At 38.7% G+C, this 22,041-nt stretch overlaps 1 protein-coding gene across 2 annotated transcripts in view; it reads right to left on the reverse strand.

Moving 5' to 3' along the window:
- The window catches only part of TMTC1 (transmembrane O-mannosyltransferase targeting cadherins 1), a 404,339-nt gene that overhangs the window by 182,305 nt on the left and 199,993 nt on the right, over positions 1-22,041 (reverse strand). For both annotated transcript variants that reach the window (XM_036761095.1, XM_036761094.1), the window contains one exon: positions 2,365-2,554. In XM_036761095.1, coding sequence (XP_036616990.1) covers positions 2,365-2,554 — 190 coding nt within the window. The remainder of the gene's footprint in view (positions 1-2,364; positions 2,555-22,041) is intronic.

Genomic DNA, 22,041 nt, shown 5'->3' on the forward strand with positions numbered 1-22,041 from the left:
CTTGATCTTCAACACTCTTGAGACTTCTTTTGGCTGGACAGAATACCCTTTGCTATAGTAAACTTCATTAAGATGTGTAAGTCCTGAGTAGAGGCTGTGTTTTTCCTCTCAGATGAAAACTCACCACAAAATAACTCCTTTAGAAAGCATGTGCTGGGGCAGCTAGGTGGCGCAGTGAGTAGAGCACCAGCCCTGGAGTCAGGAGGACCTGAGTTCAAATCCAGCCTCAGACACCTGACACATTTACTAGCTTAGCTGTATGACCTTGGACAAGTCACTTAACCCCAATTGCCCTGCCTTCCCCCCTGCAAAAAAAAATTAGAAAGCATGTGCTGTTTATTGATAGGGAAGAAGAATCAAAAAGAATTAATCAATTCCTTTTTTTATGTCCACATGTATTGGTAATTAGGGTGGGATTTTTTTTTTACTGTTTTCTCTTTTGAAGCACTTAGGTAACCAAGGACCTTTGATGAATCTGGCCTTTGTTTCTTTGATTAAATCAGGAGTCCTTGATCACCTGCTTATGTCACACCTAGTTCACATAGGTTTGAGTCACATGGTTGTGACACTCTTTGACCCAGAATAGGGTATGTAAACTCAGAGGTTAGTGTTTTGCTTGGGGCTCTCACTCACTGGAAGAGTGTTGTGATTTGACCAGACAAGATTCTGGGTAATCATTGTTAAGGACCCCTGTTTCAACAATCTGGCTAGCAGCTGTTGTGGGGGTGGAAGACCAATACAACCCCAACAACAAGCATGCTGCAAAAGCACAGGTTCTTTTGATCTGCTTAACTAAGAAAAGCTATGTGAAGTACAAGCGTACTTTAATTCAGCATACGAATATCACTCACTTAGTTCAGGGGAAAAAGCCAACACCCTGAACTTCAGAACAAAACACAAACATGGACAGACAGACCTTGTCTGATTCAAATCCCAATACATAGTTACCAGAGTTTAACAAAGTCCCAGCATCCAGGTTACAAGCTGGAGGGCCCTTAGCTACAGCTTCCGGAGTCTCCGCATCAGCACACCAGCACGAGTGAGAGCCCTAAACAAATTACAAACATCGACAGACAGACCAAATACAGATTCATAGTTACCAACATCTAGGTTCAGCCCAGGAGCTCAGAACAAGGGCTGGCCCAGAGTCACGCGCCACCACTGCTGTGGGAAACAGCTCCAAAGAAGAAAAGGCCAACCCCTGGTTTTATATCTTTTTCAGGGTCAGGGGTGAGTCACACATGCGACTCACCCACGTGACCTAGAACCATCACAAAGAGGCGACTTAAATCCACGTGGTCTAAAAGCCTCTGCTGTCCCAGACATGTCACTGAAACTCATGTCTAAACTAAGCCCTCCCCTGAGGCAAGGAGGCACCAAGAACACCCAAATTTAATCAAGGAAACAAAGGCCAGACTCTCCAAGGGCACTTAGTTGAACTGAGTGCTAAGAGCCCATTTTGCTTACCAACACACACCCCCTCCCCCACCCTGGCTTTGAAGACCCGGATGTTGGTGTTTCTCTCTCTCTCTCAGGTAACTGTATGTATTGCTGTGGACAGATAGAAGCCTGTCAAATGATTTGTTTGCTTTGTTTATATAATGTATGTTTGTAATTTCTGTTTGTATTCCCTATGAAGTTCAGAATGCTAACTTTTTCCCCTGAACCAAGTGAATGATATATGCATGTTTAATTAAAGTGAGATTGTTAACCTCTTAAAGTCTCTTTCCTTAGAAAAGCAGATCAAAGAACCTGTGCTAGCAGCCTTCCTGCGTGCTTTTCTTGTTGGTCTTTCACCCCTACAACAGCTGCTAGCAACACTGTTGTTACACCCCATAGACTCAAAATAACACTAACAATGCTATCAGATATCAGGATTCCAATTAATATAATGATCAATCTTGATTCTAGAAGACTAATAAAACACATCTTTCTTTTCCATAGAGAAAGGTGGTAGACCACAGGCATAGAATATCATATATGCTGGCAGACATGGCCAATGTGATGGTTTGCTTTATGTAATTATTTTTCTTAGTTACAAGGAAAGATTTTGTTGGGTGTTATTCCAAAATGATAGTGAAACTTTTTTAACAATAATTTTTTTTAAAATCATGCCACAGTGATGTGGCTAATGCAACTAACTATATTCTATATAAATTATTAAAATTACTAAGTTCTAATTTCTGGGAAGAGGGCTTTTAAAATGTGTGAGCTACTATGAAGTTTAAAAAGCTTGACAAAATAAAGAGCAATGTAACCTCAGAAAAAGGATCCCCTACCCTTACTCCAAACATGTTATTAAACATAAATATCTACCTTGAAATTCATCCTATAAAATATGTGCTTAAATCTTGAAAATATTACCTTGAATGCTGTTAGGCAATGTAGAATCAGAAACAGCATCACCACAACCAGGAGAAGGGTGGCTAAATTCCGTATATCCCAAATGGTCTCTATCAGAGGAATACTTCCAACCTGCCAGTCATAGCATAAAGTAATTGGTGCCAGCAGTAACCAGGTGTTGAAAGCCAGAAGGTAGGAATATGTAAGGAATCTGAAAGGTAAAGAAGAATTGAATTGAATCACTTTAACACTGTAAGTCCAACTTAAGTTTTCTTGAGTTTCATACTATGCAGTTTTGTGGAAAAATTAAATACTCCTATTATAGAAGCCATCAGTGAACCAGTCACAATGGCATTTCTCAGCAGCCAGGTAAGGTCCATTGGGCTAATGGAAGAGTCAGAAAGTTGAAGCTGAAGCAAGAAGCCTTGGACTCTTGCAGTCACAGCCTATTTACGAAAGGCATTAACACATGGGAAGATGGCAGAGTAGGTCAGAAAATTTCTAGCTCTCAAGATTTTCCTCCAAAAAGAGATAAAATAGTACCTCTGGGCAAACATAGAGCCATGAAAACAAATAAGAGTTGGGGTAGAACAGGGGTTCTATTGGGACAAGCTGAGAATACCTGAAGAAAGATCCCACGAAATTTTCTCCCTGTGAAGAGCAAACACCTCTAGGCTAGGGTCCACTGCTAACAACAGACCCAGCTATGCTGCAGAGATTGAGGTGGGGGGGGAAGGAACCAGCACAGGCCTGGTGAATGCAGAAGCAGTGGGGCAGGGACTCCACTGTCTGTGGGCACTTACAGGAGGCTGGAGGTCTCAGTTTGAGTTCAAGGTCAGAGGGGAGAACTGAAAAGGAACAGAGGCCAGAGGCACCATCCCCCATACCCCAGGACTAGAGGTGATTATAAAAACTAAATTATTTTTAAAAATACACAGGCAAAGGAGAAAGAATCCAATCATAGAGAGCTACTATGAGAATAAAGAAGACCAGGATCATCTTCAGAGTAGAATACTGAAGCAAAGAAACTCTCTTCTACTCCAAAGAATAATGTCAAATGGTCACCTGCCCAAAAAGAATTCATTGAAGAACTTAAAAAAACTTTCAAAATCAAATGAGAGAAATGGAGGAAAAATTAAAAAGAAAAATAAGAATAATACAAGAAAAACAAGACAATTATGACAAGAAAGTCAACTAATTAGAAAAGGAGATCCATAATCTTAAGGTAGAAAATGACTCCTTGAAAATCAGAATTGGGGAAGGTAAAGCCAGCAAAATTATGAGATGAAGAAATAAAAAAATATATAAAGAATGAAAAATAGAAGGGAATGTGAAATATCTCATAAAAAACAACACATCTAGAGAACAGATCAAGAAGAGAAAACATAAGAATAATTGGACTACCTGAAAGTTCTGATCAAAAAAAGAATCTTGATACAATAACACAAGAAATAATGAAAATCATCCTGAAGCATTAGAACAAGAGGGGAAAGTAGAAATAGAAAAAAATCCACCAATTATCACCTGAAAGAGATCCTGCAAGGAAAACCCAGAAATACTATAGTTAAATCCTGAAACCCCCAGATCAAGGACAAAATATTAAGAGCACCAAGGAAAAAACAATTTGTTTATGATGGTACCACCATTAAAATCACACAAGACCTCGCATTGGCAACACTAAAAGATCGCAGGTCTTGGAACACTACATATGGAAGAGCAAAAGAAGTGGGCCTCCAGATGAAAATATAAATGGAAATTTGATTAACTGTCAGACATTCAGGACTCTCTTTGGAAAAAAAGAACAACAATCCTGAACTCAATAGATTTGACATACAAGAGCCCAGAGAAATATAATGTACATACCAATGACCAATTACAAGAGACTAATTAAGGAAAGAATGTTTACCTTTTATGTATGGAAAATATAAAACCTATGTCTAAGGTTGTTACTAGTAATTAGGTAGCTTATATATGATTTCAAAAAGTAAAACCATTCAAGAATAGCTAAAAGAGAATTATCTTCTACAAATGAGGTGCAAGAGAAAAACCAGAGGATACAGAGGAACTAGATAGGGGAGGGGACTGTTAATTCTGGAAACCTACTTTCATTGAGAACGGGTTTAAGAGGGGAAAATACATATACATTTAGAAGAGAATAACAGTCTCCTAAATTTAGAAAGAAATAAAACTCTAAAGGGATAAGAAGGGGGGGAAGATAAAGGAGGGATCTTTAGAGGGAAGGGTGAAGGAATAGGTTGAAAGGGGGACACAGAAGGGTCTTTAGATTGAGGGCAATGACAGGAGATGAGGGAGGGAGTTTTAGAGGGGAGGGGGAAAGAATAGGTCAAAGGGGTATACAAAATATTATTTAAATTTAGAGGAATGGGAAGATAATGGAGGGATTGCTGGAATGGGAGTAGATTAAGTAATAGGAGGGCAAGGCCGAATGTGGAAGTAAAAAGAGGAGTTAGGAGAAATATGAAAAAAGAGATATGTACAAATATAAAAACAAGATTAACAATATAATCTCTTAAAAGCAGATAGATAGATGGATATATATGTACACATGTATGTGTATATCAATACTTATATATAAATATATCCATGCTCAGTTGTAGCCTTGAGGTGGTGGGTATGGTGGGGGAAGGGGAAAAAAGAACAAAGTAAAAAGTGTACAGCAGATAACAAAAGAAAACCTACAAGGAAGCAAAGAAAAGATGGAGAGCTTTCAACATAATGCCCAGTATTTAATATATAGGCTTTCTTGAAATGGTAAGTTATTGCTAAATATTCTGAATCCTCTCCTATATTCTGCTATGTACACAACATGGTTTTTTATTTTATATTTAAGTTTTATGTTTCTTTTTCTTTTCTTACTACATATTCAAGTTTCAGTATTTGTTCAAAATTTAAAAAATTTAAAAAAAAACACATGAAGAACCTGAGCAAGTAGGACCTTAAATGTACCATTTCAATTTCACAATAGAGTCCTCCTCTGCCCTAAGAAATCATATTGCACCAACCAATTCCTAAAAGGCAGTAATGGATGAAGGGTGATAGCATGACACTGTGTCATTTGTTCAGTAGCAACAAGGACCCAACAATGAATAAGCAACTACTTTTTAAAAGTTGCATAGTGAATGGTTCCTTAAGGAAGACTGAATCTTCAGAAACCTAGTGGTCATTTGGTCTGGCCTCCACTAAATGCCTATCAAAATTTCCACTTAGTTGGGTCTTGGGACCGAGACCTCCAAAAAATTGGACTCCATGAAGTCATAAGGGTCAATAAGTAGAGACAGTTGGTTGGCCTTCTTTAGGTCTTCCCAGTCCATATTCTGTCAGAGACCCCACTCAAAACATGCAGACTTGTGAAAGACTTGGTAATGGAGGCCATGAGGAAACTAAGGAGGAATGTTGTTTCTCTAAAATGAAGTCCAATAAGCCTTTGGGTTTCATTTCTCAACAGTGTGGATGTGTCAGTAGATTGTTCTGGACTGTGTCCACAATCATCTGGGTTCTCCTTATCTACTGTACTCAAATTTTAAATAAGTGGGCTAAATCCTAGATTATTTTAGTCCGTCATGTTGGCCACTAACCAATCTAGACTTTCTGACACGGCAGCCTTAACATTATGTCATCAATATAGTAGGGGACCTAAATGCCCTCAAGAAAAGGGGTCTCTTAGGTCTCTGCCCATCAAACTGTGACTGTACGAAGGAAAGTTCAGATAGCTCTGAGGACGGAACTACAGCTGCAATTGCTTCTGGCCCAGGCCCACCTGGTGGGAGGAATTAATTGGTGGATCAGAGCAGGAGTGCAAAGCCTACTTAGATCTCAGTTGAGATCTAGGTTGGTGGTTCTTAGGGAGGAGGAGTGCTGGTGTGGCAGAGCTTGCTGTGTAGAAATAGTTCTGAAAACAACAGCACAGGCCCTCAAGCTGGAACAAAGTACTCTCTACTCTACAAGCAGTCATAGCCCAACAAAAAGCTCCAGGGACAAGTATTTGGTTGGGAACATGGCTAGGCAGCAAAATGGACTCAAATTCAGACTCAGATTTTGGAATCTTTCTTGGTGACAAAGAAGATCAAAACATACAGCCAGAAGAAGTCAACAAAGTCAAACAGCCTATATCAAAAGCCTCCAAGAAAAATATGAATTGGTCTCAGGCCGTGGAAGAGCTCAAAAAGGATTTGGAAAAGCAAGTTAGAGAAGTAGAGTAAAAATTGAGAAGGGAAATGAGAGAGATGCAAGAAAACCATGAAAAACAAGTCAATGATTTGCTAAAGGAGACCCAAAAATATACTGAAGAAAATAACACCTTAAAAAATAGACTAACTCAAATGACAAAAGAGTTCCAAAAAGCCAATGAGGACAAGAATGCCCTGAAAGGCAGAATTAGCCAAATGGAAAAGGAGGTCCAAAAGATCACTGAAGAAAATACTACCTTAAAAATTAGATTGGAGCAACTGGAAGCTAGTGACTTTATGAGAAATCAAGATATTATAAAACAGAACCAAAGGAATGAAAAAATGAAAGACAATGTGAAATATCTCATTGGAAAAACCACTGAGCTGGAAAATAGATCCAGGAGAGATAATTTAAAAATTATTGCACTAGAGGCAGCTAGGTGGATCAGTGAGTAGAGCACCAGCCCTGGAGTCAGGAGCACCTGAGTTCAAATCTGGCCTCAGACACTTGACACATTTACTAGCTGTGTGGCCTTGGGCAAGTCACTTAACCCCAATTGCCCTGCCTTCCCCCATGCAAAATAAAATAAAATAAAATAAAAAAACATTTCAACAAAAGAGGTTAAAAAATCATTGGACTACCTGAAAGCCATGAGCAAAAAAAGAACCTAGATATCATCTTTCAAGAAATTATCAAGGAGAACTGCCCTGATATTCTAGAGCCACAGGGCAAAATAGAAATTGAAAGAATCCACAGATCGCCTCCTGAAAAAGATCCCAAAAAGAAAACTCCTAGGAATATTGTCACCAAATTCCAGAGCTCCCAGGTCAAGGAGAAAATACTGCAAGCAGCCAGAAAGAAACAATTTGAGTATTGTGGAAACACAATCAGGATAACACAAGATCTAGCAGCTTCTACATTCAGGGATCAAAGGGCTTGGAATATGATATTCTGGAGGTCAAGGGAGCTAGGATTAAAACCAAGAATCACCTACCCAGCAAAGCTGATTATCATGCTCCAAGGAAAAATATGGACTTCCAATAAAACAGAGGACTTTCAAGCTTTCTTAGTGAAAAGACCAGAGCTGAATAGAAATTTTGACTTTCACACACAAGAATCAAGAGAAGCATGAAAAGGTAAACAAGAAAGAGAAATCATAAGGGACTACTAAAGTTGAACTGTTTTGTTTAAATTCCTACATGGAAAGATGGTATGTATAATTCATGAGACCTCAGTATTAGGGTAGCTGAAGGGAATATACATATACATACATATATATATATATATGTATATGTGTGTGTGTATATATATATGTATATGTATATGTGTGTGTGTGTGTATATATATATATATATATATATATATATATATATATAGACAGAGGGCACAGGGTGAGTTGAATATGAAAGGATGATATCAAAAAAAATAAAATCAAATTAAGGGATGAGAGAGGAATCTATTGAGAGAGGGTGAAAGGGAGAGATAGAATGGGGTAAATTATCTCACATAAAAGTGGCAAGAAAAAGCAGTTCTATAGGAAGGGAAGAGGGGGCAGGTGAGGGAGAATGAGTGAATCTTGTTCTCATCGGATTTGACCTGAGGAGGGAATAACATACACACTCAATTGGGTATCTTACCCCACAGGAAAGAAGAAGGAAGGAGATATCAATTGAAGGGAGGGCAGATAGAGGGAGAAGATAATCAAAAGCAAACACTTTTGAAAAGGGACAGGGTCAAGGGAGAAAATTGAATAAAGAGGGATAGGATAGGAAGGAGCAAAATATGGTTAGTCTTCTCACAACATGAGTATTGTGGAAGGGTTTTTCATAATGATACACATGTGGCCTGTGTTGAATTGCTTGTCTTCTTAGGGAGGGTGGGTGGGGAGGGAAGAGGGGAGAGAATTTGGAACTCAAAGTTTTAAAAGCAGATGTTCCAAGAAAGTTTTTTCATGCAACTAGGAAATAAGATATACAGGCAATGGGGTACAGAAATCTGTCTTGCCCTACAAGAAAGGGAAAAGGGGATGGGGGGAGGGTGGGGTGACGAGGGGAGGGCTGACTGGGGAACAGGGCAATCAGAATATATGCCATCTTAGAGTGGGGGAGGGTAGAAGTAGGGAGAAAATTTGTAATTCAAACTCTTGTGAAAATCAATGCTGAAAACTAAAAATATTAAATAAATAAATAAATAAATGATTTTTTAAAAACAGAAACATTTTCAATAAAGACTAAAAGTAAAAAAACAAGAAAGACCATTTCCTTCTAGGAGCCAAGATGGCCGAGTAAGGAGTAAGTTGCTTTCACACTCCCTTACTGTCTTCTGGAAGCCCAGAACATATCAACCCCCCAAAAACTCTGGAACACCTGAGCTAGCAGAAAGATAGAGTGGTGCAGTCTTGTAGCCCAGGAAGCTTGGGGGATTAATGGGAAAAGCCCCACTTGCTCTAGGGGAGGGGGAGCAGTCCAGCATGGGAGGGATCCCAGCAAGCCAGGGGGAAACTCCACCTCAGTAAACCAGGGGGAGATACTGAGCCCCAGGGTGCTGCAGCAGGCAAGTGTCAACACCACAACCCCCTGAGTGCCTCAGCACAGGCAAGGGAACAGGTAGATACCAGCTCAGAAAACCACCATGTGTACTGGTGTTCTTCAGCAGCCAAATCTCCCAGTGCTTCAGCATGACTCCAAGAAGCACAACTCCAGGAGGCACAGCTCCAGGCTGGCAGACAACCTCCAGCAGCCAAAGCCCAGATGAGCTAGCATCCCCCAGGGGCCAAGCTTCCCACCCCTACCCCAAGAGCTCCTGTGCTGCTTACTTCAGCTTAGCACCAGGTAAGCTGTCAAACTTCTACAGCCTCTAGCTGCTAGCACCTGAGGCCCCAACACACAAAGCTAGTAACCAGGACCCAACCTCCCAGCACAAGAAGCTTGTGTCAGTGCCCTCTGCCCTCCAGCAGGAGAGCTCAACCTTAAAAGCCAGAAAACAGGCAAATACCATGAGCAAAAAGCAGAAACAGACAATGACCATAGATTTTTATTATGGAGGCAGGGAAGATAAAGGCACAAATTCAGAAGAGGACAACATTGTCACTAAACCCACATCTGAAATGTCAAAGGGGAATATAAATTGGTCTCAAGCCCAAAAAGCTCAAGAAAGATTTTAAAAGTCAAATAAGAGAGGAAGAAGAAAAATTGGGAAAAGAAATGAGAGGTATGTAAGAGAGAGTCAATAGCTTAGTAAAGGAAAAATAAAAATTGACTGTAAGGAACAAATATTTAAAAAATACAATTGGCCAAATGGAAAAAGTACACTGAAGAAAACAAGTCATTAAAGAATACATTTGGCCAAGTGGGAAAAAGTACACCGAAGAAAGCAACTCTTTGAAAAGCAGAATTGGCCAAATGGAAAAGGAGGCATAAAAAGTCAATGATAACTCCATAAAAAGTAAAATGGGCCAAATGGAAAAGGAGGTACAAAAGCTAACTGAGGAAAACAATTCATTAAAAATTGGAATTGGGCAAATGGAAGCTAATGACTCTATGAGAGATCAAGAATCAGTCAAAGAGAAACAAAAGAATGAAAAAATAGAAGAAAATATCTGATTGGAAAAATAACTGACCTGGAAAATAAATCCAGGAGAGATAATTTAAAAATTATTAGTCTACCTGAAAACCATGATGAAAAAAAGAGCCTGGACAGCATCTTTCAGGAAATCATCAAGGAAAACTGCCCTGAGTTCTGAGAACCAGAAGGTTAATCATTGAAAAAATCCACTGATAACCTCCTGAAAGAGATCTCAAATTGAAAACACCAAGGAATACTATAGCCAAATTCCAAAATTACTAGGTTAAAGAAAAAATACTGCAAGCAGCCAGAAAGGAACAATTTAAGTATCATAGAACCACAGTCAGGATTATGCAGGATCGTGCCACTTCTATATTAAAAGATCAAAGGACATGGAATACAGTATTTCATAAGGCAAAGGAGCTTGGATTACAACCAAGGATCAACTACCCACTGTAACTGAGTGTATTATTTCAGGGAAGGAGACGGACATTCAACAACATAGGGGACTTCCAAACATTCCTGATAAAAAGACCAGAGCTCAACAGGAAATTTGATCTTCAAATAAACACTCAAGAGAGGCATAAAAAGGTAAATAGGAAAGAAAAAAAAGAACATGCTATTAATAAGAGCAAAGTATTTCCATTCCTACAAGGGAATATGATACTTGTAACTCTTGAGAACTATATTGTTATTATGACATTTAAAAGGGGTATACATTGACAGAGGACATGGATATGAGTTCACTTTGATGTGATGATAAAAAATATAAATAAGTGGTGAAAAGGGACTGTACTGGGAGAAGAGGAAAGGAGGAGGCAGACAAAGGTAAGTTACATCACATGAAAAGGCAAAAAACCTATTACCATAGAGGGAAAGAAGGGAGGGAATGAGCATTGTTTGAACTTTACTCTCATCAGATTTGGCTCAGAGAGGGAATAACATAATCAGTTAGGTATATGTTTCAACAATTCGGCTAGCAGCTACTGTGGGGGGTAAAACCAACAACAACTGGCTCACAGAACGCTGCAAGCCCAGATTCTTTTGATCTGCTTTACTAAGGAAAGCAACGTTAAGGGGTTAACAAGCTTACTTTAATCCAGCATACAAATATCATTCACTTAGTTCAGGGGAAAAAGCCAGCACCCTGAATTTCAGAGCAAATACAAACAAATTACAAACATCATCAGACAGACCTTGTCTGATTCAAATCCCAATTCATAGTTAACAGAGTTTAATAAAGTCCCAACATCCAGTTTACAAGCTAGAGGGCTCTTAGCTACAGCTGCCCCAGAGTCTTCACATCAGCATACCACCAAGAGTGACAGCCTTAAGCAAACAGCTCTGTCTTACCTTTTTATGCAGTTTCAGACACCATCAAACATCATCTGAGCAACCAGAACTCAGGCTCCTTCGATTGGCTCTGGTGTTAGCACCTCCCTTCACTGCCCCACCTGGAGCCCCACCTTAGTTACCCATTCACACCCACATAGGCTTAGCACCTAATAAGGGTTTGGGCCTGGGGCTTAGCACCTAGTAAGGCTCAATCAGAGACACTTAATTAATCATTTTAAAACAGTAAGAAAGTCCCAACTTAACTGATATTACACTCTCACTCTTGGTGGCATGCTGATGTGGAGACTGCGGCAGCTGTAGCTAAGAGCCCTCAGCTTGTAAACCTGGATGTTGGGGCTTTGTTAAACTCTGGTAACTATGAATTGCATTGGGTCTCTTTGTAATTTGATTGTATTTGCTCTGAAATTCAGGGTGGGGACTTTTTCCCCTGAAGGGAGTGAATGATATTTGTGTGCTGGATTAAAGTGAGCTTCTTTACCCCTTAACGTTGCTTTCCTTAGTAAATCAGATCGAAAGAAACTGGGCTTGCAGCATTGTGTGAGCTGCTTGTTGTTGGTTTTACACCCCCACAGCAGCTGCTAGCTGGATTGTTGAAACAGTATAGAAATCTAATTTACCCTATAGGAAGTAGGAAGGGAAAAGGGAAAGGAAAGGGAGAGTATGGACAGAGAGGAGGCAAGAAGTAGTAAGGGTAAAGGGGAAGAGAAGGGAGGGGGCTAATAGAAGGCAGGGCAGACTGAGGGAGGTGGTGGTCTAAAACAAAACTCTAGTGAGGAGGGAAAGGGAGAAAGGAGAGAAAAAAGCATAAACCGGGGTAGGGGTGGGAAATAGGATGGAGAGAAAGACGAAGATGCTAATCATAACTGTGAATGTCAATGGGATGAACTCCACCATAAGATGGAAGTAGATAGCAGAGTGGATTAAGAACGAGAATCCTACAATACATTATTTACAAGAAACACATCTGAATCTGAGAGATACATATGGAGTCAAATTAAAAGGCTGGAGCAGTATATATTATGCTTCAGCTAAAGTGAAAATAAAGCAGGGGTAGCAATCTTGACCTCAGACAAAGGAAAAGCAAAGATAGATCTAATTAAAAGAAATAAGGAAGGAAACTATATCCAGCTAAAAGACACCATAGGCAATGAAGTAATTTCATTACTAAACATACGCACCAAATGGTAGAGCATCCAAATTTTTAAAGGAAAAGTTAAGAGAGTTACAAAAAGAAATAGACAGCAAAACTAGTGGGGGACCTCAAGCTCCCTCTCTCAGAACTAGATAAATCTAACCACAAAATGAACAAGAAAGATGATAAGGAGATGAATAGAATTTTAGAAAAATTAGATATGGTTGACCTCTGGGGAAAATTGAATGGGGATAGAACGGAATGTACCTTTTCCTCAGTGGTATATGGAACCTACACAAAAACTGACCATGTATTAGGCCATAAAAACCTCACAATCAAATGTGGAAAGGCAGAAATATTAAAGGCATCCTTTTCAGATCATGAGGCAATAAAAATTATATGGAATAAAGGACCATGGAAAGATAGACTAAAAATTACTTGGAAACTAAATAATCTAATACTAAAGAATGAGTGGGTCAAACAACAAACTGCTGAAACAATAAATAACTTTGTCAAAGAGACAATAATGAGAAAACATAACAAAAGTTATGAGATGCAGCAAAAGCGCTTCTTGGGGAAATTTTATATCTCTAAATGCTTACATAAATAAAATAGTGAAAGAGGAGATCAATGAATTGGGCATGCAACCAAAAAAGGTAGAAAAAGAAAAAAATTAAAAATTCCCAGTTAAATACCAAATTAGAAATTCTGAAAACCAAAGGAAAGACTAAAAAAATTGAAATTAAGAAAACTACTGAGGGGGCGGAGCCAATAGGGCAGCTGGAAGGCAGGGACTACCGTGAGCTCCCCACCAGGTCCCTCCAGAAACCTATAAAAAATGGCTCTGAACAAATTCTATAACTGCAGAACCCACAAAATAGCAGAGGGAAGCAGGGATCCAGCCCAGGACAGCCTCGATGGTCCCTGGGTGAGGTCTATCATGCACGGAGCTGGGGGTGGAGAGCAGAGCCCAGTGTGGGTGGCAGCAGGACCAACCAGACCAGGAGCCAGGCGGAAAAGGCCCTTGCGCCCTGAATCACTAAGCTGTGGCAGTTACCAGACTTCTCAACCCACAAACACCAAAGACAACAGAGAAGGTTAGTGGGAAAAGCTGAGGGGGACAGAGTTCGTGGTTTGGCCACTGCCCCAGGGGCAGCAGGGGTGGTGGAGCTACAGAACCACAGCTGCAGTTATTTCCAGGCCCAGGCCAACCTGGTGGGAGGAATTAAGTGGCAGATCAGAGCAGGAGTGCAGAGCCTGCTTAAGATTCGTGTCAGGTCAGGGTTGGTGGTTCTTGGGGTGCTGGTGTCACAGAGTTGGCTGTATATAAATAGCTCTGAAATCAATGGTGCATCCCCTCAAGATTGGAACAAAGTATTCTTTGCTCTACAAGCAGTCATACCACGACGAAAAACTCAAGGATCAAGTAAGTTGGCTGGGAACATGGCCAGACAGGGAAAACACACTGAGATTCAGTCTCAGACTTTGGCATCTTTCTTTGGTGACAAAGAAGACCAAAACATTCAGCCAGAAGAAGTCAACAAAGTCAAAGAGCCTACATCAAAAGCCTCCAAGAAAAACATGAACTGGTCTCAGGCCATGGACGAGCTCAAAAAGGAGTTGGAAAAGCAAGTTAGAGAAGTGGAGGAAAAATTGGGAAGAGAGATGAGAATGATGCAAGAAAACTATGAAAAACAAGTCAATGACTTGCTAAAGGAGACCCAAAAATATACTGAAAAAAATATTGAAGAAAACAACACCTTAAAAAATAGACTAACCAAATGGCAAAAGAGCTCCAAAAAGCCAATGAGGAGAAGAATGCCTTGAAAGGCAGAATTAGCCAAATGGAAAAGGAGGTCAAAAAGACCACTGAAGAAAATATTACCTTAAATTAGATTGGAATAAGTGGTAGCTAGCAACTTTATGAGAAAAGAAGATATTATAAAACAGAACCAAAGGAATGACAAAGTGGAAGACAATGTGAAATATCTCACTGGAAAAACCACTGACCTGGAAAATAGATCCAGGAGAGATAATTTAAAAATTATTGCACTAGAGGCAGCTAGGTGGATCAGTGAGTAGAGCACCAGCCCTGGAGTCAGGAGTACCTGAGTTCAAATCCGGCCTCAGACACTTGACACATTTACTAGCTGTGTGGCCTTGGGCAAGTCACTTAATGCCAATTGCCCTGCTTTCCCCCATGCAAAAAAATAAAAATAAAAACTATTTTAACAAAAGAGGTTAAAAAAATTATTGGACTACCTGAAAGCCACGATTAAAAAAAGAGCTTAGATATCATCTTTCAAGAAATTATCAAGGAGAACTGCCCTGATATTCTAGAGCCACAGGGCAAAATAGAAATTGAAAGAATCCACAAATCGCCTCCTCAAAAAGATCCCAAAAAGAAAACTCTTAGGAACATTGTCGCCAAATTCCAGAGCTCCCAGGTCAAGGAGAAAATACTGCAAGCAGCCAGAAAGAAACAATTTGAGTACTGTGGAAAAACAATCAGGATAACACAGGATCTAGCAGCTTCCATATTAAGGGACCGAAGGGCTTGGAATACGATATTCCGGAGGTCAAGGGAGCTAGGATTAAAACCAAGAATCACCTACTCAGCAGAACTGAGTATCATGCTCCAAGGCAAAATATGGATTTTCAATAAAACAGAGGACTTTCAACCTTTCTTAGTGAAAAGACCAGAGCTGAATAGAAAATTTGACTTTTAAACACAAGAATCAAGAGAAGCATGAAAAGGTAAACAAGAAAGAGAAATCATAAGGGACTTACTAAAGTTGAACTGTTTTGTTTACATTCCTACATGGAAAAATGATGTGTACGATTCGTGAGACCTCAGTATCATAGTAGCTGAAAGGAATATACATATATATGTGTATGCATATGTGTGTGTGTGTCTATATATGTATATATGTAGGTGTATATATATGTATATATACATATATATGTATATATACATATATATGTATGTGTGTGTATATGTATATATATATATATATGTATATGTATATATATAGACAGAGGGCACAGGGTGAGTTAAATATGAAGGGATGATATCTAAAAAAATAAAATTAAATTAAGGGATAAGAGAGGAATATGTTGAGAGAGGGAGAAAGGGAGAGATAGAATGGGGTAAATTATCTCACACAAAAGTGGGAAGAAAAAGTGGTTCTGTAAGAAGGGAAGAGGGGGCAGGTGAGGAAGAATGAGTAAATCTTGCTCTCATCGGATTTGACCTGAGGAGGGAATACCATATACACTCAATTGGGTATCTTACCCCACAGGAAAGAAGGAGGAAGAAGATTTAAAAAAGGGGAGGGATGATAGAAGGGAGGGCAGACAGGGAGGAGGTAATCAAAAACAAACACTTTCAAAAAGGGACAGGGTCAAGGGAGAAAATTCAATAAACGGAGATAGGTTAGGAAGGAGCAAAATATAGTTAATCTTTCACAACATGAGTATTGTGGAAGGGTTTTACATAATCATATGCATGTGGACTATGCCAAATTGCTTGCCTTCTTAGGGAGGATGGGTGGGGAGGGAAGAGGGGAGAGAATTTGGAACTCAAAGTGTTAAAAACAGATGTTCAAAAATAACAAAAAAAAAGTTTTTGCATGCAACTAGGAAATAAGATACACAGGCAATGGGGCATAGAAATTTATCTTGCCCTACAAGAGAAGAAGGGAAAGGGGGATGGGAGGGGAGTGCGGTGATAGATGGGAGGGCTGACTGGGGAATGGGGCAACCAGAATATATGCCATCTTGGAGTGGGGGGGAGGGTAGAAATGGGGAGAAAATTTGTAATTCAAACTCTTGTGAAAATCAATGCTGAAAACTATATATATTAAATAAATTAAATATTAAAAAAACTACTGAACTAATAAATAAAACCAAGACCTGGTTTTGTGAAAAAACCAATAAAATTGATAAATCTTTGGTTATTTTGAGTTTAAAAATTAAGAAGAAAACCAAGTGACCATCAAAAATGAAAAGGGTGAATTCACAACCAAGGAAGAGGAAATCAAAACAATAATTAGGAGCTATTTTGCCCAAATGTATGCCAATAAATTTGACCATCATAGTGAAATGGATGAATATTTAACAAAAATATAAATTGCACAGATTACCAGAAGAGGAAATAAAATACTTACATAACCCCATTTCAGAAAAAGAAATTGAATAAGCAATCAATGCACTCCCTAAGAAAAAATGTCCAGGACCAAATGGATTTACAAGTGAATTTTATCAAACACTTAAAGAACAAGTAATTCCAACACAATGTAAACTATTTGGGAAAGTAGGCAAAGAAGGTATACTACCAAATGCTTTATATGACACAAATATGGTGCTGATACCAAAAGCAGAAAGATTCAAAACAGAAAAAGAAAATTGAAGACCAATTTCCCTAATAAATAATGATGCAAAAATTTTAAATATAATATTAGCAAAGAGATTAAAGAATTTATCATGAGAATAATACACTATGACCAGGTAGGATTTATACCAGGAATGCAGGGCTGGTTCAATATTAGGAAAACCATCAGCATAACTGACCATATCAACAACAACACTAATAGAAATCATATGATTCGATGCAGAAAAAGCTTTTGACAAAATACAAGACCCATTTCTATTAAAAACTCTAGAGAGCATAGTTATCAATGGAGTCTTCCTTAAAATTATAAGTAGCATCTAATTTAAAGCCATCAGTAAGCATTATATGTGATGGGGATAAGCTAGATGCATTCCCAGTAAGATTGGGGGTGAAACAAGCATATCCATTTTCATCCCTGTTATTCAATTTGGTACTAGAAATGTTAGCTTTAGCAATAAAAGAAGAAAAAGAAATTGAAGGAATTAGAATAGGCAAAGAAGAAATTGGATTATCACTCTTTGCAGATGATATGATAATTTAGTTAGAGAATCAAGTAAAAAGCTACTTGAAATAATAAATAACTTTAGCAAGTTGCAGGGTGTAAAATAAACCCCCACAAATCCTCAGTATTCCTATACATTACTAACAAAGCCCAACAGCAAGAGATAGAAAGAGAAATTCCATTTAAAGTTACTGTAGACACTATAAAATATTTGGGACTCTACCTGCCAAGACAAACCCAGGTCTTATATGAACACAATTACAAAACACTTTTCAAACAAATAAAATCAGATCTAAATAAATGGAAAAACATCAGTTGCTCGTGGTTAGGCTGAGCTAATATAATAAAAAGGACAATTTTACCTTAATTAATTTGCTTATTCAGTGCCATACCAAACAAACTACCAAAAATTATTTTACAGAGCTGGATAAAATTATTATTAAATTAATCTGGAATAACAAAAGGTCCAGAATATCAAGGGAATTAATGAAAAGAAATGCTAGGGAAGGTAGCCTAACCATACCAGATATTAAAATGTACTATAAAGCAGCAGTCATCAAAACTACTTGGCTAAGAAACAAAGTGGTGGATCAGTGGAAAAGGTTAGGTACGCAAGACACAATAGTCAACAACTATATAGCAACCTACTCTTTGACAAACCTAAATAACCCAGCTTCTGGGCTAAGAATTCACTATTTCACAAAAACTGCCGGGAAAATTAGAAAATAATATAGCAGACACTGGGCATAGACCAATATCTTACACTGTATACCAAAATAAAGTCAAAATGGATACATGATTTAGAAATAAAGGCTGATACTATAAGCAATTTGGGAGAGCAAGGAATAGTTTACCTGTCAGATTTATGGGAAAGGAAAGATTTCATGACCCAACAAGAGACAGAGAGCGTTACAAAATGCAAAATGGATAATTATGACTATGTTAAGTTGAAAAGTTTTTGTATAAACAAAGCCAATGCAACAAAGATTAGGAGAGAAGCAGAAAATTGGGAAAAAATCTTTACAGCCAATGTCTCTGATAAAGGCCCGTATCTAAAATATACAGGGAACTGAACCAAATTTATAGGAATACAAATCATTCCCCAATTGAGAAATGGTCAAAGGATATGAACAGGAATTTTCAGAGGAAGAAATTAAAGATATCTATAGGCGTATGAAAAAATGCTCGAAATGACTATTGATTAGAGAAATGCAAATCAAAACAACTCTTAGGTACCACATCTCTCCCGTCCGATTGGGTAACATAACAAAACAGGAAAATCATAAATGCTGGACAGGATGTGGGAAAACTGGAACATTGCTACACTGTTGGTGGAGTTGTAGAACTGATCCAGCCATTCTGCAGAGCAATTTGGAACTATGCCCAAAGGGCCACAAAAATGTGCATATCCTTTGCCCCAGAAATACCACTCCTAGGACTATATCCCAAAGAGATCAGACAAGTGGGAAAGGGACCTGTATGTATAAAAATATTTATAGCAGTTCTTTTTGTGGTGGCAAAGAATTGGAAGTCAAGGGGTTGCCCATCAATTGGGGAATGGCTAAACAAATTGTAGTATATGAACGTACTGGAATACTATTGTGCTATAAGAAATGAGGAGCACCCAGACTTCATTACAACCTGGAATGACTTACATGAACTGATGCTGAGTGAGGGGAGCAGAAGCAGGAGATCATTACACATGACTATAGATACACAGTCTCTGTAAGGACTAAATGATAGACTTGACTCCTTTTATCAATGAAAGGTTCAAAGACAGCCCCAAAAGACTCATGATGGAAAAAACTATGCATATCCAGAGAAAGAATTATGGAGTCTGAATGCAGATAGAGACAAATTATTTGCTTTCTTTATTTTCCTTCTTTTTTCATTTCATTTCTCCATTTTCATGATTCATTCCATTGGTCATAATTCATCTTTACAACTAGACTATTATGTAAATAAGTTCAATGTGAAGGTAAATATAGAACCTATGTGGAAATACATGCCATCCAGGGGGGAAAGGTGGAAGGAGAGGGAGGGAAAGAAATTTTGAAACACAAAAACCTGTTGAATGTTGTAAACTAAAAATAAAAATAATTTTTAAATATTTTTAAAAAGAAAAAAATAAATCATTAGCATTTCCATATATTACTAACAAAGCCCAACAGCAAGAGAAAGACAGAGAAATTCTATTTAAAGTAACTGTAGACAACATAAAATATTTCAAAATCTACCTGCCAAGACAAACCCAGGAATTATATAAACAAAATTACAAAACATTTTCCACACAAATAAAGTCAGATATAAATAATTAGAAAAATATCAGTTGTTCATGGGCAGGCCAAGCTAATATTATGAAAATGACAATTCTACCCTAAATTGTTTTATTTATTCAGGCCTATACCAATCAAACTATAAAAAAAATGGAGAATTTTGGGGGCGGAGCCAAGATGGCAGCTGGAAAGCAGGGACCAGCGTGAGCTCCCCACCAAGTCCCTCCAAAAACCTATAAAAATGTCTCTGAACCAATTCTAGAACTGCAGAACCCACAAAATAGCAGAGGGAAACAGAGCTCCAGCCCAGGACAGCCTAGATGGTCTCTGGGTGAGGTCTATCCCACAGGGAGCTAGGAGCGGAGGGGAGCGGAGCAGAGCAGAGCCCAGCATGGGAGGCGTGGACCAACCAGACCAGGAGCCGGGTGGAGCATGCCCTAGAGCCCTGGATCAGTGAGCTGCAGCAGTTACCAGACTTCTCAACCCACAAACACCAAAGACAACAGAGAAAGTTAGTGGGAAAACCTGCGGGAGTGGAAGGAGTTCACAGTTCAGCCACCGCCCCGGGGCAGCGGAGGTGGGGCAGCTACAAAACTACAGCTGCAGTTGCTTCTGGTCCCAGGCCCACCTGGTGGGAGGAATTAAGTGGCCGATGAGAGCAGGAGTGAAGAGCCTGCTGAAGATCAAAGTCCAGTCTGGGTTGGGGGTTCTTGGGGAAGGAGGAGTGCTGGTGTAGCAGAGCTGGCACATCCCCCCAAGCTTGGAACATAGTTCTCTTAACTCTATAAGCAGTCATACCCTGCTAAAAAACACAAGGGTCAAGTCAGTTGGCCGGGAATACAGCCAGGCAGTGAAAACACACCTGTATTCAGTCTCAGACTTTGGATTCTTTCTTTGGTGACAAAGAAGACCAAAACATACAGCCAGAAGAAGTCAGCAAAGTAAAGGAGCCTACAACAAAAGCCTCCAAGAAAAAAATGAACTGCTCTCAGGCCATGTAAGAGCTCAAAAACGATTTGCAAAAGCAAGTTAGAGAAGTAGAGGAAAAATTGGGAAGAGAAATGAGAAGGATGAGAGAAAACCATGAAAAACAAGTCAATGACTTGCTAAAGGAGACCCAAAAAAATACTGAAAAATACACTGAAAACAACACCTGAAAAAATAGACTAACTCAAATGGCAAAACAGTTCCAAAAAGCCGATGAGGAAAGAATGCCTTGAAAGGTAGAATTAGCCAAATGGAAAAGGAGGTCCAAAAGACCACTGAAGAAAATACTACCTTAAAAATTAGATTGGAGCAAGTGGAAGCTAGTGACTTGATGAGAAATCAAGAGATTATAAAACAGAACCAAAGGAAGGAAAAAATGGAAGACAATGTGAGATATCTCCTTGGAAAAACCACTGACCTGGAAAATAGATCCAGGAGAGATAATTTCAAAATTATTGGACTACCTGAAAGCCATGATCAAAAAAGAGCCTAGATATCATCTTTCAAGAAATTATCAAGGAGAACTTCCCTGATATTCTAGAGCCACAGGGCAAAATAGAAATTGAAAGAATCCATCGATTGCCTCCTCAAATAGATCCCAAAAAGAAATCTCCTAGGAATATTGTTGCCAAATTCCACAGCTCCAAGATCAAGGAGAAAATATTGCAAGCAGCCAGAAAGAAACAATTTGAGTATTGTGGAAACACAATCAGAATAATCCAAGATCTAGCAGCTTCTACCTTAAGAGATCAAAGGGCTTAGAATACAATATTCTGGAGGTCAATGGAGCTTGGATTAAAACCAAGAATCACCTACCCAGCAGAACTGAGTATCATGCTCCAAGACAAAATATGGACTTTCAATAAAATAGAAGACTTTCAAGCTTTCTCAGTGAAAAGACCAGAGCTGAATAGAAAATTTGACTTTCAAACACAAGAATCAAGAGAAGCATGAAAAGGTAATCAAGAACAAGAACAAGAAAAAGAAATTGCAAGGGACCTACTAAATTTGAACTGATTGGTTAGATGATGTGTATGATTCATGAGACCTCAGTATTAGGGTAGCTGAAGGGAATATGTATATATATATATATATGTTTATGTATATATATGTATATGTGAGTGTGTATGTATGTATAAATGTATGTGTGTATACATATATATATATATATACACATAGAGAGAGAGAGAGAGAGAGCGGGCACAGGGTGAGTTGAAGATGAAGGGAAGATATCTAAAAGAAATAAAATCAAATTAAGGGATAAGAGAGGAATATATTGAGAGAGGGAGACAGGGAGAGA

The sequence above is a fragment of the Trichosurus vulpecula genome, chromosome 5, assembly GCF_011100635.1.
Source record: "Trichosurus vulpecula isolate mTriVul1 chromosome 5, mTriVul1.pri, whole genome shotgun sequence".
Taxonomy (NCBI): domain Eukaryota; kingdom Metazoa; phylum Chordata; class Mammalia; order Diprotodontia; family Phalangeridae; genus Trichosurus; species Trichosurus vulpecula.